Raw genomic sequence first — 25,981 nt, 5'->3', positions numbered from 1 at the left:
ATTTACATATCAGCTTAAACCTAAGAAAATCTTTTTTGTCAGTATCAGATAAAGGTACACTTCAGCTAAGCCAAGATTAGCCTGGGCTTAAGGCTCCAAAAAAAGTCTACACAGTCTGCTTTGTTGAAGGACGAGTCAGATTCTGGCAAACAAAATCCGGAGGCATAAGAAGCAGTGAAGAATCCATTAACACTGTAGGGTGCATACCACCTAGAACATTTCTTTGATCTTAGGGGTTGTCACGTTCTTGGCTAGTTTTTCAAAATCCTTCCCTTTGCCTCTCATCACTTCAGCCTTTCAAGGGTCAAGTTTCATTCACCTGGCTACCACCCAAGAGCATGTTTCCAACAGGCATCAGGATGCTTGGGGCACATCTCATATTTGGCCTCAGAGTTCTACAAGTCTGCTATGAGTAATTATTTTCAGATTCTAGCCTTTCCTTATGCATCTGAAGAAAGTCTAAAACATTAACTGCCTATTCCACTCAATGTGAATAACTTTATAAAGTGATGATTTATGGGCCTTTGACAAAGTTCAGAATGGCAAACATTGTCAACTAAAATAAATCTTGAACTAGATGAGATATAAATAGTAAATATGACTCAGAAAATACCCCCCAAATATTAACACGCTTTGCACTTATTAAATATTTTCTCTTCATTTCCTCATTAATACTTAGCATTTATTGTTGTACCATAACTCGCCCATCTGATTCACTTCAACTTCACCCCAGTTGAAAGCATATTATTACTTAGTACAGTTTATTTAATTCGTTTGTTGAAGTAATCGTTTCCTCTGTTTATTCTCATTCCACATGTAGCCTACAGGTCAGTAAGAATAGAGATTGGGACAATGATTAAATTGTTTTCTAGTTATTTCCATTATCTTTCTGAATTAGAATGTCACATTATGGTTTTGTTATTTCAGTAGTTAAAATTTCACAAAACATCGGAACATAACGATATTTAAATATCAATCTGAAAATCTTATTTTAAAATTTTAATGAGGTTTTCATTGAAGTCTAAAGTTATACCTCAAATGAATTTTAGAATATGAGATATTTTAAATTTATTTAATTAATATGGATGACAAACTACACTATTTATTAATCTGACACTTGCAAGAAGATTTAAAATGATGTACTTTGATTATTTTTCTTCTAAGAGCCTTATCTAATCTTTGTTGTAAGGGGCTGTCCAGTGTACCATAGGATATTTATCAGCATCCCTCTCCCCTGGCTGACAACCAAAAATGTCTTCAGACATTGCCAAATGTTTCTGAATAAGTGTGTGTGTGTGTGTGTCTGTATGTGTGTGTGTGTGTGTTGGGAGAATTGCCCCTGGTTGAGAATTACTGCTCTAGAGTCCTGAAACTCCCCTACCCAATATTCACTGACAACTGTTTTCTTCTGTCATGTGGGAAACAAATGGTATTAACAAATTCATGATGGTTGTTTATCATTTGTAACTAAGTCAGTCAGATATATGTGTATTTTTCCTACAAGTCTGGTTTCCTTGCTTCTATTCTTATTCCTCTGTATTCTGTGTTCATTCTCTTATTCATTCCCTCACTTATTCAATAATGTTTCCTGAGCACAGACTTTATGCCATGCATGATTCTAGGTGCTAGATATGTTGGTCACCAAAACTATTAAGGTCCTTGTTCTCTTGGAGCTTACATTCTAGTGACACTTTTATTCTACACAGTAGACAGGATGATCATTTAGAAGTATTAATCAGGGTTGGGCATGGTGGTTCACGCTTATAATCCCAGAAATTTAGGAGGTTGGGGTGGGCAGATTGCTTGAGCCCAGGTGTTCAAGACCAGCCCGGCAACATGGTAAAATCCTGTCTATACAAAAAACACAAAAAAATCAGTCAAGCATGGTGGTGTGTGCCTGAAGTTCCAGCTACTTGGGAGGCTGAGGTGGGAGGATCACTTAAGCCCAGGAGGTTGAGGCTGCAATAGTTCATGATCGGGCCACTGCATTCCAGCCTGGGCGACAGAGCAAGACTTTGTCTTGGAGGGAGGAAAAAAAAAAAGAAAAAGAAAAAGCATTAGTCAGGAATTGGAAAAGAGATGTCACTGAGAAGAGTGGAGTAGGGAACTCCCAATCTCCACATTCCTCCATTAAAGCAATGGTTAAGCTGGCAGGAACTGTTAGAATGAAACTCTGGAATTTAATAAAAACTTACAACAACCAGGGGAATGTTTAGTGAAGAAAGAATTTTAGTAAGAGAGCATATGGCATTTTAATTTGCCCACCTATCATACCCTACTCCCCAACTTGGTAGCAGCCATGAAGACCATGGCTCACATTCCTGATGCAGCTTGCTGGTACCAGGGGGATCCTGTAACAAAAAATTGTGGTTGTGTATTTTGACCTATATAGTAGCTACCTGAGGGACTGGCTCAGGAGATTGCCTTCATTTTATTTGCCTCATCCTTGAGCTTTTTCAGGACTGACATGGCCTGTCAAGAGGCATTTGTCAAAAGCATTTAAAGGCAAATATATACTAGCTGCAGCCACCTACGGGAAGGAATAAAAGATGGGAGCGGTGGTATACAGATTGAAAAGCCTGGGAAGAAAGAGGCTGGGGAAGGAGCTACTTGGGGCATGGGGGCTTTGAAAAGCATCTGTGTATACAGGGGAATCTAAAAAATACCCGAGAAGACCTTAGGCTCCATCTCTGACTACCTTTTAGGCTCTGTATAAGCAGGAAGTGAAGGCTAAGGTAGAGTTGTAAATGGCCTGGCTAAGCCTTGAAGGAGTGCCCCAATACCCAGCCAATCTGCAAAGACTGAGAGAGTGTTTTTTATTTTTGGTTCTAGATATTTAAGAAAATCTCTGTCAAATCACTAGCTGACTGTTACTCTAGTAAAATAAAGACTTCAGTGAGCATACAAGATGAAAAATATCTTTATAAAAATATCTGTATAAAATATCTTTATAAAAATCTTTATATTCCATTTTCAACAATAAAAAAAAATTACTAGGCATGTGAAAAATAAAAAAGTATAACCCATTCATAGGAAAAAATTAATTAAAAACTCCCTGAGGAAGCCCAGACATTGGACTTACCAGACAAGACTTTAAATCAACTATCTCACTAACTGACCTAGCTCCATCTACCTCTTCTACCTCACCTTGTATCAGTCAATGCTTTGCTCACTATTGCCAGTCACACTGGCCATCTTGGTGAGCTTCAGACCATCAAGCTTATTTCTGCCTTCAGACATGCTGTGTACTCTCTTCTGGAACATTCTTCCATTTTGTTGCCTAGTTCACTCCATACAGTCTGTCTCTGTTCATATTCCACCTCCTCAGAGGCACCTTTCCTGACTAATCTAAATCTAAATTAGTCTAAATTTAGACTAATTTAAATCTAAATGGCTACGCCCATCCCAACTTCCTACAGTTTTTGCTCCCTTTCATTGTTAAGTTCATCACTCTTTGAAATTACTTTCATTCATTCATCCTTTGTTGACTGATTTATGATTGATTGATTTTATGTTCCCCTTACTAGAAGGTAAGCTCCTTGGCAGCAGGTGCTTTATTTGTATCATTTACTGTGGATCACCCTCCTATAACAGTGAGCTAGGCTAAATAAATACTTATCAAATGAACAAAGATGATTTATATGTGTTGAATAACAATAAAAAAATATAAAAAGCTCATAAAATTCTTCTGAGAAGTCTCCCTCAGTTCAGAAATTTTGCTCACTAGCTGTTTGGTGACTCTACTAGAGGAAATCTGTCCATTGGTGATGCTTCAAATGAAGTGAGAGAACAAAATGTCTGATGCCACCATGGCCTGTCATTTCCTTCCCAGGGAAGGTAATCATAGGCATGTTTGGGGTAGTGGTGAGAAAACCTCTGCCTCCCTGTAAGCACTGGCTTGGTCAGGGAATGAGTATGTGTCAGTTAGCTGCAGGCTAACCTCTATGTGTGGTCCCCTGAGACCAAGAAAGCCAGAACAGTTTTAGTGGTAGCAGTGACAGAGGTGTCAAGATTTTGAAGTAGTACTATCTTTGGCAGAGGTTCAAAACAGGGTGGGTAATATAAAAATGCTGCTACATATTGCCTTGAGCTTAAAATAAAAGCGGGGACAGTAGATTGACTGGTTTTTGTCTCTTCTTGTTCTGAAACTTCAGAATCATTGCCCAGAGAAAAGAGTCCTTCTTGATCCTGGCAAGTTCTAAAACAACCTGAGAGGAGAAATGATTCTGTAGAACTAAATTTATGAACAGCTGTGGGCTTATCTCATTAAGGATTAAACAGTTTGCATTTTGGATGAAAATATTTCCAGAACCTATTATATACATCCTCTACCTTTTCATTACATTAACTACTTTCCTTTCTTCCCAAATTCACTATAATGAGCTCAGCAACATCTTCCCAGGCAGTAGGGGATCCTGATAAGCATGTTGCTTCTGAAGCCAGACAGCTTGGATTCAAAGCTTGGCTTTGTCACTCACCTGTTGGGCAGGTTAACACGCTATGCCTCAGTTTCTTTATCTGTAAATAGGGATAATATTAGTACCTTCCTCATAGGTTCTTGTAAGGACTAAATGAATTAATATATGTCATATACTTAACACATTGCCTGGGATATAGTACTGCTTGGAAAATGTTTGCTGCTGCTGCTATAACTATACTGTTACAATTGTTACTACAGTAAGATTTTTTTTTGGTGTCTTGAGCTCATTATAAAGATGCTAAATTATAATATGCTGCAACCTAGTGATACCTTCTTAAAGGGCATAGCATTATTGGCTTTTAAATAAAATGGCCCCAGACTGATTTGCTGGAGTGGTCTAATATGCTGTTTTACAGTTCTTGTATTTTCCTTTGTGAAGTCCCCTTTTTACTTCTCACTGTTGTTGCTAATTTTTCGTATCTATATCAGCCTTTTCCATGCTTCCATTTTTCCAGGAGGCATAAAAAAGAGTTAACCAATTTGTTAGACATGTGTGTTAAGTAAAAGCTAATATATTCTAAACTAAGTTGAAAAAACTCTTCTATGGATGGAGAGAAGAACACGAATCCATGGACAACTCTTTTGACTATTCAGAGGTATTTTATTTGTTATTGTTTCTTGCTTCTTAGATAAATATAAAAAGTTACTATAAAAGTAAGTTTCTGGGATAATAGATGTAACAATGGTAATACATAAAGTTAAAATTAACAAACCTCTAATTGAGTTCAAATAAATACTCATTACAGTCCTATTACATGCTAGATACAACAAAAATGAATGATATGGTTCTGAACTACAAGAAGCTTGCAATTTAGAAGAGGAGATAAAGTATAAACAAACAATATCAAGATAACATAGCTAGAGATACTAAAGATTTTAGACTAGGTATTATAGGAGTCTAGAGGAAGGGCCCTTAGCCTAACCTGGGGATTCAGGGAAAGCTTCCTGAAAGAGGATCATGCCTAAACTGAGCTTGATGACAGCCAGGTGAAGAAAGGTTAGATGGGCTATTCTAAGCATGGAAACATGAGAAGTGATGAGACAGGAAGCAGCATAGTGCTTTCGTGAGAGTATGTAGCTGTGGGTATAAATGATAAAAAATGAGATGGGAAATGGTGGGAAATGAAGGTAGGAGGTAGATTATAGGGAACAGATTCAAGAGGTCCTCATATGTCATGCTGAGAAGCTTGAATATTACTTGTTAAGAGATGGGAAGCCATTAAGAACACTTGGAGAAAAATGGCAATTTGCAGATTTTTACTTTAGATGTATAACTCAGTGAGCAGTGTAAAAGACAGCAAAACTAGAAAAGACTGTGGGAAGAGGGACCAGTTACATGGTTGTTGCAATTAACAAGCTAGAGATAGTAAGAACTGAAAGGAGACAAGGCAGCAGGGATGGCGTGGAAGAGAGGGTCCCAGATGTATTTGGAAGATAAAATTGGAAGGTCCTGGTGACTTATTAGATGAGTTGGGGACAAGGTGGAGAGAAATCTAGGATGGCCTCGAGTTACTAGGAAGATGATTATTCAACTGAGAGAGAAATAGGTGGGTTTTTGTTTTTTGTTTTTTAATTTAGTTTCTTTTTTTTCTTTTGAGGGGTGGGCATAGGAAGATAAAATAGTGAGTTCAGGCTGGGACATATTAAGCCTGAGGTAATTATAGGAGAAGTACGAACTGGAGATATTTTAGAGTAATTAACAATAGATAGAATCATGAAAGCAAATGGCAGCCCCTAGATAAAAGTAAGAAAAGAGAAGAGCAGCAGAACAACAGTGAGATATCAAAAGAGGGACAGAGGTAGATGGCCCATGAAAGAAACTGAGACTCCATATTGAGAGACACAGGGAGAGAACAGCGCCATGAAAGCTAAAGCCAACTATGAGTTTTAGATATAGTGGTCAGTAAAGTTAAGCACACTCATAACTGCTACATTTTCTGAGCACTCACTATATGTCAGGCACTTTGTGGTTTTATATACCATATCTCATTTAATGTATTATCCACATAGTACAGATGATGAACCTGAAGTTCAGAGAAGTCATGTAACTTACCTGAGGTCATAGGGTAAACTGGCAGAACTGGGATCTGAACCCAGGTCTGCTGGATTACAAAACCCATGTTCTTAACTCTGCTGGAGTAAAATAACTTCTTGAGGATGCAACTTAATATTATCATAAGGACTGCTATATATTGCTTTTCCAAGAAGCCTATCTTAAAACCTGTCTAGTAATCTCAAAATAACATTTAATGTCTAATGAGGTCATTATATATTTGATCACTTTATAACATCAAAATAGGTGATTTCAGTGATACCTTTTAATAATCTTTTTATTTCATAAATACTACACTGGTCAAATTATGAGAACAATAAGGTACAATACAAGACAATCCACTCAATTGAGTAAAGCCCAGCTCCAATAAACCCAAAAGGAAGGTCCTCATTGGACTAGCTAGTGTTCTTCACAGGAAAACAAAGTGCCTTGGACTTAGATCTAAGCATCCTCAGCTCTCTCACAGGTTTACTGTTGGTCCCAGGGAGAGTCAGAGAGAGTATGCATAATTTAGCACAAACCTACCATAAATGTGGAAGACTTCATTAAATTATACATTCTACGGAAGGTTTATTTTAGATAATAAATGATTATCCATTAAAGAGAGAATAAGAAAGTCACATTTCGATTATAAAAGTTGTAATTTTTTCACTTCCCACTAGAGGAAGCAATAGCATTACTCTTACCATTTGGTGGGTAAAAGACAGCATATTCTTCCAGTCCTAGTTTTCCTATAAGAGAAAATGATAGAGGATTTCAATATGATTAAGTAAATAAATCTTTAAAAAATCAACTTATCTTGTGAATGTACTAACAACGGAATTTTAAAAACTACTATAAACTGATATGTCATTTCATGATATGGAATTAAGATAAAAATTTGCCAGCCAATCTTTTGGTATTAGCAAACTCTTTCATCAATTAAAGTAATACGAACCTAAGTGCAACAGAAGCGACACAAAACAACCAAAAGAACAAACACTGTCAAGTTCCTTAGGCACTTAAGAAGAGAAATATCTATTTATTATGCATATTTTTTTTTGCTAATTATAAATAAGTCTAATCTATTCATTAAAGCAAGTCTTAAGCTTTGCAATACTGTGTTTACATCTTTATGGAATGTGCTGAAAGTTAAAAATTAAATGACTAGCTGTATGGTTATATTTTCTGAATACCAGAACAGTTAACATGATTTCAGAATGGAGCTGAATATTTGAAATCAGAATTGTCCCAGAAAAGTAAAGTATATTCACAATAATCAAATATTTAACAGAGTTTTAAAAAGTATCTTTCCTTCAAAACTCTGAAAAGTTCTCAGTTTTTGCACCTTCCACTGAATATCTTTAAATAGCTTTTACCTTGATAGTTTTTCTAACACTTTTGAGTTTATTGAAAAGTTACTTGTATTTTTGTACTGGGCTAAGAGTAATATTTTTAGTGAAAAAAAGAGTTCTTTTTATTTTTGTTAGGGGTGGTAACAGAGATGAAATGAAGAATAAGAAACGTGAGCAGTTCAGGTTAGGGTGGAGACAAAAAGGATTGATCTTGTGAGCAAGAAGAGAATGGAATAATGAATAGATAGGTAGGTAGGTAGATAAAATTGATTACTGGACTAGATGCTGAGAGGCAAACATATATATGTTCCCTCAACCATGTGGTTTGTAGTCCAGACTAAACCATGAAACATTAGGGTATATTTGCTAACTTTTCTAGCATAGACTTTAAGTGCTTAGAAGTTCAAAGGAGAGAGAAATGGATGATGGGTTGGTGGACATGGTGAGGTACAGGCTAGTTCTTCAAGGAAATACGATTTTTAAGATTGGAGAGTGGGAAGCCTTCCATATGCAGGGACTATAGGGAGGCTAGAATGAATATGGGGTATTGTGGAATAATCAGGGAAGCAAAGTTAGTTAGGTTAAGACAGTATCAACTGGTAAACGGCCTTAAAATCCTGGCTGAATTGAGAGGTGAGCTCAGTAGGTAATTAAGTTTACAATCAGTTTTTCAGCTGATGACTTAAAGAAACAAAAGGTTTCCATAAATTGAATTTAGAAGCAATGGACCTAAGAAAACCTTAAGTTAGGGGTAGCCCAAATCCAGCACAAGGTTATGTGGCCTCTCCTAGGGTAGGAGGTGGAGCAATCAGGCAGATAGTTCAGATATAAGAGATACAGGAGAAACAGTTTCTTTTTTCGTGGAAATGGCAGAATGATCATACACAATGAAGTCTGAGCTTTCAGTGTTAGGTGTTCACTATTTAATAAAAAGGAAAAGTTGGGAAGGGCATTCAGCTGAAGTTATTTATATCTTCAGATGATGGCAGGATATTGATATTTTATAAGCAGCTGGTGAAAAAGAGGAGAAAAATAACTAAACTAGAAATTGGAGAGCTAAAAGTATATAAATTATATCAAAGTTTTAAGTGTGGTGGAGCATTTTGAGAGAAGAAATATAGATTTTTTAAAAAGTAGAAGAAGCAAATCTGTGTTATAAACTCATGGAAAGAAAAAGAAAAGTCAACAGATAAGACATAAAAACAACAATAAAGGGTAGAGTACACAGGGAAGACAGAGAAAGTAACTTGAAATGCTGCTTCTGGGAACCACTTTCCCATGATTTGTGATAAATTACTTGGGCACTGATTTGAGGTATGAAAGGATGATTATGGTCATCTGAGAGAAATCTTAAGTAATTTATAGTAAAATAATTTGGCAACACCACTATCTCCAAAAAAAAAAAAATATATATATATTCTTGGCAAGATTATATAAGTCTTAATACTTCCTTAAAATTATTAAAAATTTACCTCTTATGTATGATTTTGGTGGCGAGGCACTGTTGTATGCAAAGTGACTCAACACAGATGTATCCCGGGAAAAACAAAGTAATACCTGAATATAACATTGGAAAAAAAAAAAAGCAATTAAGCACTATTATAAAACTAGGTAATTCATTATTTCCTATTCAGGAGGCATCCTTCAAGTTCAAGTACCATGCCTTGCGGTGGGAAGAATGCCCTTTATCGGTATACCTTTGGTAAGCATTACAGTGGGATGCCAAGTTCTTCCAAAGAGTTCTCACCATTTGCTACCTCAACTTTGAAGAACAGAAATGCTAACTAACAGTTGATTCTTCTCTTGTGTTTTCTAGCTGGACAAGAGAAACACCTGGGAGAAATTTAACAGATGAAAAATGTATGGAGAAGACCCTGAGTAACTATTGTGACATACAGCAATTTGGGATGTGCAGGAAATGAACTTGACTCATGCTGGGATGCATCAGGCAGTTAGGCATGTCAGGGTGGGAGGGAAGGCAACTCGTGGTACTTACAAAGGATAGCAGCAGCAGTAGAACAAGTGGTTGCCTAATAAAGGGTAGAAGCTAAATAGGGTAGAGTATGTCAACCCTATGTGGAGATGAAAATAGGCACAGTAGAAAGTCAGGATCCAGGATGTCCATTAGGAGGTACTAGATTGAGGACACCAGGCTGGAATTTGGGAGCAGGAGTCCAAGACCCAGTAAGGCCATTAGTGACAGGAAATCTGAGTCCTGATATTAGAAGACCTGGGATTCTAAAAATATTACCAAGATAAGAATTCAAGATGACTGAAAAGGCAGAACAGGGGCACAGAGTCAGGGCTGAACTAGCAGCAAGAGTCAAGGCAGAGGAAAAATCCTTGTGTCCAAGACACAAGAAAGGGGATACGGCTTTGGAAAAAAGGATAGGTAATGGAGATTGGGCATCAGTCAGGTTCAATGGTGGAATGTGTATCAACCACTGCCACTGCATTGTTTTCATTATATTTTAAATGACTACATAAGTGGGACATATTAATGATAAATTTAGAAATACAGAGTATTGGCTGGGCACAGCAGCTCACGCCTATGATCCCAGCACTTCGGGAGGCCAAGGCAGGAGGATCACTTGAGCCCAGGAATTCAAGACCAGCCTGATCAACATGGTGAAACCTCATCTCTATTTAAAAAAAAAATTAAATTAATTTTAAAAATACAGAAATATAGATGATCAACAAAAGGGGAAACAGCCATAATCCCATCAGTCTTAATAATTTGAGGTATATCCTTTCAGACTGTTTTTTTAACATACTCATACATATAATTTTTTCAAACCAAACAGGATTATACATAGTTTCTTTTCACTATTGTAAGATAAATATTTCCTACACATTTTTATGTTGTAGAATATTCCACTGTATGAAAGAACAATAATTTATTTAACCTGTATTGTTGTTGAACATTTAATTATTTCCACTTTTCCCCAACGACAAACAACACTAGAGTGAATTTACTTATGGCTAAATATGTACACCTTTAGTTATTTAAATTCCAAAAACTGGACCACCTTTCTGGTCAATTGCTTTGGGCATTTTTAATTGAACCATGCCTCTCCCACATTTTCTCTGTTTACCTCTGCCTGACTCCTAGGAGCTGTAAGATTTACCTACACGTATTCAGCCTGCCATGCCTTTTACTTACTTTTATCCCCCCTGTTCCATTCTGGATGACTTCCTCAGATTATTTTTTAGTCAGTTCACTAATTCTCTTCTTCTGCCCCTACTATGCACCAGGCACTGTTCCTTGTGTTTGGAATACATAAAAGGAAACAAACAAAACACCTCTTTTATGGAGTTTAATTATGATGGAGCAGAATGTGTGTGATAAATAGCAAATATGATAGATAATTACATTACATAGTATATCAGGTAGCAAGTGCTATGGAAACAAGATAAAGGGGAACAGAGAAAGAGTGGCTGACACTTTCAAGAGGCTGTTCAAGGGAGGTTTCCTTGAGAAGGTGATATCTAATCAAATATTGAAAGGAATTGAGAAACTTAGCATGTGGATATATGTGCAAGAGCATTCCAGGAGACTTGTTAGGAGACTATTGACAGTAGCTTTCACTAAGATGGCAGCAGTGTGTGGCAGATGTATGACACACCACCCAGAGAGCCTCCTCTAGGAATGAAGGACTGACTATAGCAGCTGGTAGTGCTGTAGCAAATAGCCCTCAGCAGCCAGCTCTTTTCATGGACTACCTCTGCTGAAGAGAGCTATTTTGCTCAAATATCAAGGTCATGCCCGTTTCCTGAAATGGCCTACATCTGATGAAGAGGATGCAAGGGAAAAAGGTCTGAAATTCTTGTCCCCAGCTCAGGATGGGTCTGACAGTTTATCCCATCTTTAGAACTCTCTGCAGCATTGGCTGAGGGTTTCATTTAAACTGTATTGCAGCTAGACTTGTCCTTACGCTCAATCCTGCTTCATTCACTGGACTTCTACATGTGTTGATTCCAAGAGCACTCCCTAATAAACCTTTGGCATGCTGGTCTCCGTCTAAATTGGCTTCCCTGGGAACCCATCTTACAACACAGTGAAAGTGGGAAAAAGTGGTCAGATTCTAAATACATTGTGAAGGCAGGGCTAACAGGAGTTACTGATAGATTGAGATGATATTTTGCAGAAAGACAGGAGTCAAGGAGAGTAACATGTGGAAGTTGAAAGTAGAAGGATGTTTGATCTCAGCAAGTGGAACGCCTTTAACAGGGAAAGTTGGCAGGCAGAACAGTTTGGGGAGCGAGATCATGGGTTCATGTCTCAACATGCTAAGTTTGAGATGTCTGCAAGACACCTAAATGGAAAAATTGAAGAGGTAATTGGAGATATTTGTATGGAATATAGAAGAAAAGTTTAAACTGAAGATATAAATTTGAGAGTTATCAACATATAGATGCTACTGAAAGCCACAAAATAGGTGAGCTTGGTGAAATCATCAAGTAAGTGAGTGTAACTAGAGAAAAGCAGACGAAGAACTGAGACCTGAGGCATTCTAGGATATCAGAGAAAAGAGAAGGAACCAGCCTAGACAACGGAGTAGTGAGTAACCATCAAAGGTGGATTTACCATGATGCTCTGTGAGTGCTGCAAGTTGCTGGGAAACACAGAGTGTCCTAGGCAAGGAAAGTAAGTCAGTGTGTAATCAGAAAGCATTTCTATGTATGTGTTTCTAGTAAACTGCTTAATAAGATCTCAGAAGAAAAAGACCTGAATCTCTATAGTTCTAATAATTTGTTACAAATTTTTCCTCATTCAAAACAAAAATACATGTTCTTATCTGGTTTTGTATTTATAATATGATACTCTCTGTCTTAAAGAAGGCCCTCCAAATTGTATAAGCTTTCGGTCCGCAAAATGCTGAATTTGCCACTGGTGACTAGAAAAATAAGAGGAAGACTAAAAAGAATGTGGTGTCTTGAAACCCAAGTGAAGAAGCAGCACAAATGAATCATATGCTGTTGAGAGATTAGCTAAAAGGAGGGTGGATAATTGGTCACTGGATTTAGTTCTTGATGACCTTGACAAGAGTAGTTTCAGCTCAAGTGGTAGGAGCACCATACACAATGTTTGGTACCTGCTTTTTAAAACAAACTTAATGCATTAAAGAGATCTTTTCCTATCAGTATATACAGAGCTGCCTCATTTTTTTCCTTTTTTTTTTTTTGGTAGAGACAGGGTCCATTTATGTTGCCCAGGCTGGTTTTGAACTCTCGGGCTCAAGTAATCCTCCTGCCTCAGCCTTCCAAAGTGCTGGGATTACAGGCGTGAGCCACTGAGTTTGATCCACTGCATTCATTTTTAAAGGGCTGTATCATGTTTCACTGAATATGTATTCCATGATTTATTTAATGGGTTACTCCCCAATATATGAACATTCATGTTCAACTTTATGCTGTTTCTGACAATACCAAAACAATTAGCCTTTTACTGTATCATTTTACACATATGAGTGTCTCTGTAGAACAAATACATAGGAATAGAATTGCCCGGTCACAGAGTATACGCATTGAAAAATGTGATGGCTATTTGGCTGTATATTTATATCCCTTGTTTTCTTTTTCCAGCATTTCTATATGTTTACAGTCTAAAAGGGGGCTGTGTAAGTTCAATCCCTTATGTTGCCTAACTCTATTTTCTATTACATAGTCTAACTGATTATTACTCATATTTAAAAGAGTAAAGGATTTTAATATTTTATTTGGTAAAGAGGCAGTTAACTGAACATCTTATTAGTTCTACTGGCTTTCAGTCCAATCCCTTGAATTTTTAAATATCTATAGTTAACAATAATGTTGTGTTCTTTCTGTTATTTATTACTTTATTTTTCTTATTCCATTGTTGAGAAATTCCAAAACGATATGTTCTTTCCTTCCTTTAGTGGGAACATCTCTAGTATTTCACTAATGAGTAACATTAACTTACATTAATATCACCAATGTTGGTTTCAGATAAACACTATTATGTCAAGAAAATATATTAATACTTGATTTCCAGTGTATAAAAAGTTAGTATAAAAATGAATATTAGGCCGGGCGCGGTGGCTCAAGCCTGTAATCCCAGCACTTTGGGAGGCCAAGACAGGCGGATCATGAGGTCAGGAGATCGAGACCATCCTGGCTAACACGGGGAAACCCCGTCTCTACTAAAAAAAAAAAAAAATACAAAAAACTAGCCAGGCGAGGTGGAGGGCGCCTGTGGTCCCAGCTGCTCGGGAGCCTGAGGCAGGAGAATGGCGTGAACCCGGGAGGCGGAGCTTGCAGTGAGCTGAGATCCAGCCACTGCACTCTAGCCTGGGCGACAGAGGTAGACTCCGTCTCAAAAAAAAAAAAAAAAAAAATTAAGTTGCATAACAATGTGAATATACCCAATAGTGCTAAACTGTACCCTTAGAAATGGTTGTCGTCAATTTTATGTTGTGATTTGTTTTACTGCTAGTTAGATTTTCTAGTTAATTTGATTGAAATTGTCATCTTCATATAATCATACCATTTTCTAGCAGATTTATAACTGAACAGTCATTTCCATACAGATACAAAAATTAGAATCTCAGAAGTTAAAGCAACTCAGATTAGAATAAGAGTTGACAGCTCTTTGCTTGTATCCCAGGGTTGCACACCAGTACGTACTGTCTAACATACACCACTTCTGGCATTATCACCTTACAGTTGCCAATGTTTTCTTTAGAACAGTCTCAGATATCTTGTCTTCTCTAGGGCAGCAGGGACTCTAGGGAGATATATTAATCATAGAGCTTCTTCTAAAATTACTGTGCTTCTACGAGTCTGCTAAACTAAGGGAAAGTTAATACAAATGTTTCTTTAGGAATTGTTTTTCCTCTAGGCAATAGTAGAAAGATGTTTGTAAGTATATTTTCTTGTTGTATTATTTTACCCTAATTATATATGTTTATTGTAGTATTTGTTGATTGGTTCTATTACTTTATTATTGCTGCCATAAATTTAGTTGAATTTGAAATGGGTTTCACTGGGCTTGAATCAAGGCATTGGCAGGGCTCTGTTGCTTGTGGATGCTCCAGAGGAGAATCTGGGTTTTTCATGCCCTTTCTAGAACCTAGAGTGCACCTGTATTCCTTGACTTGTGGCCCCTTCCTCTGTCTTCAAGGCCAGCAGAGAGCGTCATCGCATCTCTTTCTGATTTTGACCTTGCTGCTTCTCTCTTTCATGTATAAGAATCCTTGGTTACATGGGGCCCAACCAGACAATCCTAAATAATCTCCCCATTTAAAGATCTTCTATTTAATCACATCTGCATAATCCCATTTGTCACATAAGTCACATTTTGTGTGACTGTACCAGAATACCTGAGGCTAGGTAATTTATAAAGAAAAGAGGCTTATTTGGCTCATGATTCTGGTGGCTGGAAAGTCTAAGATTGGACAGCCTATCTAGTGAAAGTCTTATGCTGCTTGTACTCATGGCACAAAATGGAAGGGTAAGCAGGTATATACAAAGAGACCAAACATGAGAAGGAACAACCTGGTTTCATGGCAGCTAGTCCTGTCCCACAGAGATACTTTAAGCTCTTCATAAAGGATCTGCCCACATGACCCAGACACCTCCCACCAGGCCCATCTTCCAGCACTACCACATTGGGAATCAAATTTTAACAGGAGTTTTCACAGGGACAAACCATATCCAAACTGGTAGCACACAAATTTCAGGGATTAGGATGTGTACATCTTTGGGGGCCATTATGCTACCTACCACAGTGGTATGTGAAAGTTTGGCAGGAGAAGAGATTAATATTTATAAATTTAGAATTTTTAGAGCCCAATGGTTTTTCTTAATTATTGGAAAATATTTATTATATTAATAAGTCAAAAAATAAAATTCACATTTACCTTAATAGATGTGAAAAATTTATGTGAGACTGTGTTTGATAATATCAATTTTAAAAAAATTTAATTGTAGTAAAACAAATCACAACATAAAATTGACGACAACCATTTCTAAGGGTACAGTTTAGCACTATTGGGTATATTCACATTGTTATGCAACTTAATTTTTTTTTTTTTTTTGAGACGGAGTCTACCTCTGTCGCCCAGGCTAGAGTGCAGTGGCTGGATCTCAGCTCACTGCAAGCTCCGCCTCCCGGGTTCACGCCATTCTCCTGCCTCAGGCTCCCGAGCAGCTGGGACCACAGGCGCCCTCCACCTCGCCTGGCTAGTTTTTTTAGTAATTAGTAATTAGATTAATTACTAATTAAGTAAAAATTAAAACTTTATGAGGATGAAGCTACACATGATAGTAATTTACTTCATTTAGAAGAGTTATAAGAAACTGAATGTGTAAGTCTGAACTATGTTAATATGGCAAAGTTATACCTAAAATGTCTACAGATAGCCACAAAAGATTTACTTTGTCCTAAAGCTTTGTTTTATTTCTGGAAAATATATTTATGGTAAATGTTTCTGAGAAATAAAATATTTTTATAATAAAAAGCACATAAGAAATGACATATGAATTGGGCAATCACTTTAATGTAAAACTATTATACAACTTTTTCATTTGTGATGTTCTTACATTTTTATCCAATCAAATTTAGAAATTTTCAAATGATAGATTTTCAAGAATCACTTTTTAAAACACTCTGCCCTGATACAAATTTTCAAAAAATAAAGGGCAATGTGGCTTACTAGCTTTGAAAATGGACACCCCTGGCTTAGAGTCCTGATAGCTGGATGGACTTGGGATCTAAGCCTCTGCTTCTTCATCTATAAAAGGGGAATAAAACTACCTCCCAGGGTTGTTGTAAGAATCATCTATAAAGTGGATTCCAGGAAGATGGTGCAGTAGGAAGCACCAAGAATCTGTCTCCCCACCTAGACAAAAATTGCACTGGCAGCAACTGTCTGATGTAATTATTTTAGAACTCTGGAGTCTACTGAAGTCTTGCAACTTATAGGAGATAGCTTGGATGGTAAATTGCAGTTAATTTTGATCAATGTCAGCTTCTAGCATAGCCACATATATGCATCCCCCACCCCAATCCCCTTGACAGGCAGGAATCCATGAGTCCCAGGAGCAGCTTACAAGCAGCTTGAAGGACCCAGAAAGGGAGAAAAGCACCCCATCCTCCAAATATTTGGTATCTGTACTCTGATTGCTTCTTCTGAACAGAGAGGTGTAAACAAAGAAGTGAGGGTGAAGATCAAAAGAAGGAAACACTGTTTTTGAACCTCCCTTGATTGTTGCAAGCCCCTTTCCCTCTGGTTGAAGTAATTTTCAGAAGATTTAAAGGAACAATGCTCTCCGTCCTCTTTATTTTCTCTTTTATTCCCTTTGGGAGCCAGATGTTAAAGACTAGGTTATTCAAAAACAACTGTGTATATGGGGGAAATTAGAAAGTGACCACATATGCTCAAGGAAAAGTGAAGGCTAAGAAAAGACCCAAGAAGATGTTAGATTTATACCTCAGGCTGATCCTGGGCAGAAGGAGAACAAACAACATTCAAAAAAACTAAAACTAAAACAATACAAACAACAACAAAAACTCAGGGAAGAAAAAGAATCTGATTTCCAGATATTCCACATTATTAGATTTATATGTCCCATTTTCAACAACAACAACAACAACAAAATCACAAATAATACAAAGAACTTGAAACATACGGCCCTTTTTTTAAAGGGCCAAAAAAAAAAAAAAAAAAAAAAATTTGACAACTGTCCTTGAAAAAGACCTGATGGCAGATCTACTATAGAAAGACTTTAAAACAACTGTCCATAGATTCCCAAAAAACTAAATAAATGTGGAGAAAATCAAGAAAAAATATATCAGCAAAATGGAAACATCAATAAAGAAATAGCAAACCAAAAAAGAAACCAAAAGGACATTATGGAGCTGGAAAGTATAATAGTAAAATAAAAACTCAGTAGAGGGATTCAAAGACAGATTTGAGCAGGCAGAAGAAAGAATCAGCAAACTTGAAGACAGGGAAATGAAAATAATTGAGTCTGTGAAACAAAGAAAAAAAAATTGAAGTTAACAGAGCCATAGGAACTTATGGGACACCACCAAGCCAACCGATATGCACAGTAGGAGTCTCAGAAAGATAAGAGAAATTGAGGAAGGGGTAGAGAGAATATTTGAACAAATAATGGCTGAAAACTTCCCTAATTTGATGAAAGACATGAATATAAACATCCAAGAAGCGACACATTATAATCAAACTGTTGAAAGTCAAAGGCAAAGAGAGAACTTTGAAAGCTGCAAGAGAGTAGTAACTCATTAAATATAAGGGATCCTCTATACAATTATTAGAAGATTTCTCATCAGAAACTTGAGGACCACACACAATGGGCTGACATATTCAGTATGGTAAAAGAAAAATGCCATTAATCAAGAATCCCATATCCAGCAAACTGTCCTTCAAAAGTGAGAGAGATATTCAAACTCTCTCACATAAATGAAAGCTGAGACCTGACCTTCAAGAAATGTTCACAGGAGTCCTGCAGAGTAAAATGAAAGGATACAAGAAGTAACTAGAATCTGAGTGAAGAAATAAAGATCTTTTTTTTTTTTTTTTGAGACAGAGTCTCGCTCTGTCGCCCAGGCTGGAGTGCAGTGGCCAGATCTCAGCTCACTGCAAGCTCCGCCTCCTGGGTTCATGCCATTCTCCTGCCTCAGCCTCCCAAGTAGCTGGGACTACAGGCGCCCGCCACCTCGCCCGGCTAGTTTTTTGTATTTTTTAGTAGAGACGGGGTTTCACCGTATTGGCCAGGATGGTCTCGATCTCCTGACCTCGTGATCCACCCGTCTCGGCCTCCCAAAGTGCTGGGATTACAGGCTTGAGCCACCGCGCCCGGCCGAAATAAAGATCTTAAAAAAAACACACAGGCAATTATAAAGATAATACTATTGTAACAAAAGTTTGTAACTCCACTTTTTGTTTTCTATATGATTTAAGAAACTCATACATTTGAAAAGTCACTGTTTAAAAATCAGTATTATTATAACTTTGGATTGCAACTCCACCTTTTGTTTTCTACATAATTTAAGAAATCAGTGCATTTAAAAGAATTTCTGATTTCCGGGTTTGTGTATGCACTGTACACAGATGTAACATTGTGATGTCAACAACCGAAAGGCGTGAGGATAGAGCTGTAAAGTAATACAAAATTTGTATGTTATTGAAGTTAAATTAGTACTAATTTAAACTAGAGTGTTATAATTTTAAGTTGTTAAATATAATCTCCATGGGAACCACAAAGAAAATAGCTATGGAGTATATACAAAACAGAAGAGAAAATGAAAAAGAAATGTAAACATTTCACTACACACACACACACACACACAAACCCAACTAAACCCAAAAGAAGACAGTAATACAGAAAATGAGAGGCATAAAAGCTATAAGACATATAGAAAACAAATAGAAAAATGAGAGAAATATCTCATCAGTAATTACTTTAAATGTAAATGTATTAAATTCTCCAATCAAAAGACAGGTTGGCAGAATAAATTTAAAAAGATAAAAACTACACGTGATCTATAAGAGATTCATTTTAGATCTAAAGACATAAATATATTAAAAAATAAAGGATGGAAAAAAATACTCCATGCAAATAGTAACCAAAAGAGAGCAAGGTGACTATACTTATATCACACAAAATACACTTTAAATAAAAAAGGTTATGGGAGACAAAAAGTCATTATATATTAATAAAAGTTTCAACACAGCAAGAAGATATAACAGCTATAAACATTTATGTACCTATAACAGACTTGAAAATGTATGAAGCAAAAACTGACAAAAAATGAAGGGAGATATAGACAATTCTAGAATAACAGTAGACTTCAATACCCTATTCTCAATGATGGATAGAACCACTAGACAGGAAATAAGGAAATAAAGGATTTACATGATAAACCAACTAGACCTAACAATATACTGAACACTTTGCCCAAGGACTACGGCATACACATTCTACGTAAATGCACATGGGGCATTTTCCAGAAAGATCATATATTAGGTCACAAATTAAGTTTGAATAGATTTTTTAAAAATAGAGATGATATAAAGTAGCTTCTCTGACCACAGAGATGGAGGTAGAAATCAGTAACAGAAGGAAAACTGGAAAATTCACAAATTTATGGAAACTAAACAACACAGTCTTAAACAGCCAATGGATTAAAGAAGAAATTATAAGAGAAATTAGAAATACTTAGAGACAAATGACAAAACCATGACATATCAAAACTTACGGTACTCAGTGAGAGTGAATTTAAGTGGAAAATTTATAGCTACAGAGGCTTAGATTAAAAAACAAGAAAGGTTTCAAATCAACAGCTAACTTTGCAACTTCAGGAACAGGAAAAAATGGGCAAACTAGGCTGGAAGCTAGCAGAAGAAAGAAAATAAATAATAAAAAGTAGAGCAGAGATAAATGAAATAGAGAATAGGAAAACAATAGAGTTAATAACTGAAACCAAAAGTTGGCTTTTCAAAAAGATCAACAAAATTAAAAAACCTTGAGCTAGATGGACTAAGAAAAGAGAATACTCAAATTATTACAATAAGAAATGAAACTGCAAACATTACTACTGACTCTACAGAAATAAAAAGGATTATAAGAGTACAATGACCAATTGTACACCAACAAATTGCATAACCTAGATAAAATGAACATATTTCTAGAAACACAAAATCAACCAAGACAAAATCACAAAAAAATAGAAAATCTGGGCCGGGCGCGGTGGCTCAAGCCTGTAATCCCAGCACTTTGGGAGGCCGAGACGGGTGGATCACGAGGTCAGGAGATTGAGACCATCCTGGCTAACAGGGTGAAACCCCGTCTCTACTAAAAAAAATACAAAAAACTAGCCGGGCGACGTGGTGGGCGCCTGTAGTCCCAGCCACTCGGGAGGCTGAGGCAGGAGAATGGCGTAAACCCGGGAGGCGGAGCTTGCAGTGGGCTGAGATCCGGCCACTGCACTCCAGCCCTGGCGACAGAGCGAGACTCCATCTCAAAAAAAAAAAAAAAAAAAAAAAAAAAAAAAAAAAAAAAAAAATAGAAAATCTACAGACCTGTAACTAGTAAAAATATTAATCAATAATCAAAACTCTGACAAAGAAAAGCCTTGGTCCTGATGGCTTCACTGGTGAATGCTACCAAACATTTAAAGAAGAACTAACACCAGTGCTTCTCAAACTTTTCAAAAAAATTGAGCTGGGCATGGTGATGTGCAACTATAGTCCCAGTTACTCAGAGTTGAGGCAGGAGAACTGCTTGAGGCCAGGAGTCCAAGGGTACAGTGCACACACTATGATCAAGCCTGTGAATAGTCACTGCACTCCAGCCTGGGCAACATAGGGAGATCCTGTCTTTCAAACAAACAAACAAAACAAAACAAAACAAAAACTCTCCTGCACAATTAAAAAGTAGAAAACACTTATTAATTCATTCTATGAGGCCAGCATTACCTTGATACCAACACCAAAGACACTACAAGAAAATACAACCACAGACCAATATCCCTTAGAAAAGTCAATGGGAAAATAATTGACAAAATACTAGCAAACCAAATTCAGCAGAATATTAAGAGAATTATACACAATGACTTAGTGTGATTTATTCTTGGAATGGTTCAACATATAACAATGGATCACTGTAATACACTATACTAACAGAATGAAGTGAAAAAAGTCACATGATCATCTCAATTGACGTAAAAAAAGCATTTGACAAAATTCTAAACCCTTTCATGATAAAAATATTCAACATTCCTCAATATAATAAAAGCTGTATATGAAAATGCTACAGTGAACATCATACTCCATGGTGGATGACTGAAAGCTTTTCATCTAAAATCAGAAACAAGGTAAGGATGCCTGCTTTTGCTACTTTTATCCAACATACCAGAAATTCTAGCCAAAGTAATTAGGCAAGAAAAAAATAAAAGAAATCCAAGTTATAAAGGAAGAAGTACAATTATCTCTGTTCACAGGTGATATGATCCTATATGTAGAAAATCCTAAAACTCCCACAAAAGACTGCTGGAACTAATAAATAAATTCCATAAAGCAGCAAGGTACAAAGTCAACACAAAAAAATCAGTTGCATTTCTATACACTAACAATGAACAATCTGAAAAAAAAAATTTCACATACAATAACATTAAAAAGAATAAACTACTGGGCCGGGCGTGGTGGCTTACGCCTATAATCCTAGCACTTTGGGAGGCTGAGGTAGGCGGATCACGAGGTCAGGAGATCGAGACTATCCTGGCTAACACAGCAAAATCCCGTCTTTACTAAAAGTACAAAAAATGAGCTGGGCATGGTGGTGGGTGCCTGTAGTCCCAGCTACTCGGAAGGCTGAGGCAGAAGAATGGCGTGAACCCTGGAGACGGAGCTTGCAGTGAGCTGAGATCGTGCCACTGAACTCCAGCCTGGGCAACAGAGCAAGACTCCGTCTCAAAAAAAAAAAAAAAAAAAGAATAAACTACTTAGGAATTAACTTCACCATGGAGGACTTGTATAATAAAAACTATAAAACAATGCTGAAATAAACTAAGAAAGACATAAATGAAAAGGTATTTCATTTTCAAGAATTGGAAGACTTAACACTGTTAAGGCAATACTACCTAAAGTGATCTACAAGCTCAATGCAATCCCTATCAAAATCCCAGTGATATGTTTTGCAAAAATAGAAAAACCCATCCTAAAATGTAGATGAAATCTCAAGAAACCCCAAATAGCCAAAACAATCTTGAAAAAAGAAGAACATATCTGAAAGATTCCTACTTCTTCCAGATTTAAAAACTTACTAGAAAGTTTTAATAATTAAAATAGTGTGCTACTGGCATAAAGACAGATGTACAAACAGAATAGAACAAACTAGAAATAAAACCTTGAATATATGGTCAAATGATTTACAACAACGGTTTGTGCTGGTCTTTTCTCCCATTACCGTTGAATGAGAGAAAGTGCAGTCTTCCAACAAATGATGCTAGGAAAACTGGATATCTATATGCAAAAGAATGAAGTTGGACCTTTATCTAACACCATATCCAAAAATTAAGTCAAAATGGATTAAAGACCTAAATGCAAGTTCTAAAACTATAAAACTCATAGAAGAAAACATAGTGCAAAATCTTCACAACATTGGATTTGGTGATCTCTTGGATATGATACCAAAGGCACAGGTGACAACAACAAAAATAGGCAAACTAGACTTCATGAAAATTTTAAAATTTTGTGCATCAAAAGACACTATCAATAGAGTAAAAAGTCAACTCACAAATGGGAGAAAATATTTACAAATCACATATTCAATAAGAAATTAACAACCAGAATATTTACAGATCTCTTAAGACTCAACAATAACAACAACAACAAAAACTAAGTTGATCCAAAAATGGGCAAAGGACTTGAATAGACATTTTTTTCCTGAGTAGACATAAAATGGCTAATGAGCACAAGAAAAGATGCTCAATATCATTAATCATTAGGGAAATGCAAATGAAAACTATAATAAGATAACATAATTTCATGCCCATCATGATGGCTACTATCAAAAAAAGAGAAAGTAACATGTCGGCGATGATGTGGAGTAACGAGAACCTTTGTGCACTATTGCTGGAATATAAAATGGTGTAGTCACTATGGAAAACAGTATGGTAGTTCCTCAAAAAGTTGAAATAAATTCATTTCTTATAATATTATATTTCTATTCTGAAGCCATCACTCAGTTCTGCACCACTCCCAGAATTTATTTTCCCTTTGTCTATATTTACATAGAATTTATAAATATTTCTATTGGTGGATTTATCAAATTATAACTATGAATTTGTCTTTCTCTTCATTTTTCACTAAGTTCTGAGCTTAATAAATATCTTCTTTTGCTAGCACTTAACACAGTGCCTATATCAGAACATACACTAAATAATCTAACTAGATACATGAACAAAGAATATCTGATGCATCTGGACCTTTTTAATTCCATTCAATAGCGTTAAAATATTTATAACTATGTCACACTTCAGTATCTCAGGGCTACTACTAAGCATATGCCAGATAAACCAAGCACATGATGGAAGATTTGTCATATAACACAAAGAGTAAATCTTCATGTCTTCCCTTTTACTACACATGAATTCCTTCCTATGAATATTTTATATACTTTGGACAATATGTTAACTCACGTAGTTTGTGAAAGTTCCATTCAGTATTGGAGTCTGAAAATGGTATTGTCAAACTATTCACTTTACTTCCATTAAATAAGAATTGTCTTCTGTTTGAATACATATTGAAACTCTGACATAATTTAAAACTTACAACACTTAAAAGTGGGTACTCACAAAGGGAAGCCCATCAGACTAACAGCAGATCTCTCGGCAGAAACTCTACAAGCCAGAAGAGAGTGGGGGCCAATATTCAACATTCTTAAAGAAAAGAATTTTAAACTCAGAATTTCATATCCAGCCAAACTAAGTTTCATAAGTGAAGGAGAAATAAAATCCTTTACACATAAGCAAATGCTTAGAGATTTTGTCACCACCAGGCCTGCCTTACCAGAGACCCTTGAAGGAAGCCCTAAACATGGAAAGGAACAACCCGTACCAGCCATTGCAAAAACATGCCAAAATGTAAAGACCATCGAGGCTAGGAAGAAACTGCATCAACTAACGAGCAAAATAACCAGTTAATATCATAATAGCAGGATCAAGGTCACACATAACAATATGAACCTTAAATGTAAATGGACTAAATGCTCCAATTAAAAGACACAGACTAGCAAACTGGATAAAGAGTCAAGACCCATCAGTCTGCTGTATTCAGGAGACCCATCTCACATGCAGAGACATACATAGGCTCAAAATAAAGGGATGGAGGAAGATCTACCAAGCAAATGGAGAACAAAAAAAAGCAGGGGTTGCAATCCTAGTCTCTGATAAAACAGACTTTAAACCATCAAAGATCAAAAGAGACAAAGAAGGCCATTACATAATGGTAAAGGGATCAATTCAATAGGAAGAGCTAACTCTCCTAAATATATATGCACCCAATACAGGAGCACCCAGATTCATAAAGCAAGTCCTTAGAGACTTACAAAGAGACTTAGACTCCCATACAATAATAATGGGAGACTTCAACACCCACTGTCAACATTAGACAGATCAACGGGACAGAAAGTTAACAAGGATATCCAGGAATTGAACTCATCTCTGCACCAAGCGGACCTAATAGACATCTATAGAACTCTCCACCCCAAATCAACAGAATATACTTTCTTCTCAGCACCACATCGCACTTATTCCAAAATTGACCACATAATTGGAAGTAAAGCACTCCTCAGCAAATGTACAAGAACAGAAATTACAACAAACTGTCTCTCAGACCACAGTGCAATCAAACTGGAACTCAGGACTAAGAAACTCAATCAAAACCGCTCAACTACATGGAAACTGAACAACCTGCTCCTGAATGACTACTGGGTACATAATGAAATGAAGGCAGAAATAAAGATGTTCTTTGAAACCAATGAGAACAAAGATACAACATACCAGAATCTCTGGGACACATTTAAAGCAGTGTGTAGAGGGAAATTTATAGCACTAAATGCCCACAAGAGAAAGCAGGAAAGATCTAAAATTGACACTCTAACATCACAATTAAAAGAACTAGAGAGGCAAGAGCAAACACATTCAAAAGCTAGCAGAAGGCAAGAAATAACTAAGATCAGAGCAGAACTGAAGGAGATAGAGAAACAAAAAACCCTCCAAAAAATCAATGAATCCAGGAGTTGGTTTTTTGAAAAGATCAACAAAATTGACAGACCGCTAGCAAGACTAATAAAGAAGAAAAGAGAGAAGAATCAAATAGATGCAATAAAAAATGATAAAGGGGATATCACCACTGACCCCACAGAAATACAAACTACCATCAGAGAATACTATAAACACCTCTACGCAAATCAGCTAGAAAATCTAGAAGAAATGGATAATTTCCTGGACACTTACACTCTTTCAAGACTAAACCAGGAAGAAGTAGAATCCCTAAATAGACCAATAGCAGGCTCTGAAATTGAGGCAATAATTAATAGCCTACCAACCAAAAAAAGTCCAGG

The 25,981-nt window shown here is 36.5% G+C and overlaps 1 protein-coding gene across 2 annotated transcripts in view; it reads right to left on the bottom strand.

The window, feature by feature from the left end:
- Window positions 1-25,981, bottom strand: part of TBC1D19 (TBC1 domain family member 19) — a 174,860-nt gene that overhangs the window by 26,335 nt on the left and 122,544 nt on the right. For both annotated transcript variants that reach the window (XM_010368898.2, XM_030925828.1), the window contains 2 exons: window positions 9,340-9,424; window positions 7,220-7,264 (listed from right to left, as the gene is read on the bottom strand). In XM_010368898.2, the coding sequence (XP_010367200.1) occupies window positions 7,220-7,264; window positions 9,340-9,424 (130 nt within the window). The remainder of the gene's footprint in view (window positions 1-7,219; window positions 7,265-9,339; window positions 9,425-25,981) is intronic.

The sequence above is a fragment of the Rhinopithecus roxellana genome, chromosome 2 (assembly GCF_007565055.1).
Source record: "Rhinopithecus roxellana isolate Shanxi Qingling chromosome 2, ASM756505v1, whole genome shotgun sequence".
NCBI classification, from domain to species: Eukaryota; Metazoa; Chordata; class Mammalia; order Primates; family Cercopithecidae; genus Rhinopithecus; species Rhinopithecus roxellana.
Note: the sequence above shows the minus strand (reverse complement) of the source record. Positions and strands in the feature narration are given on the sequence as shown.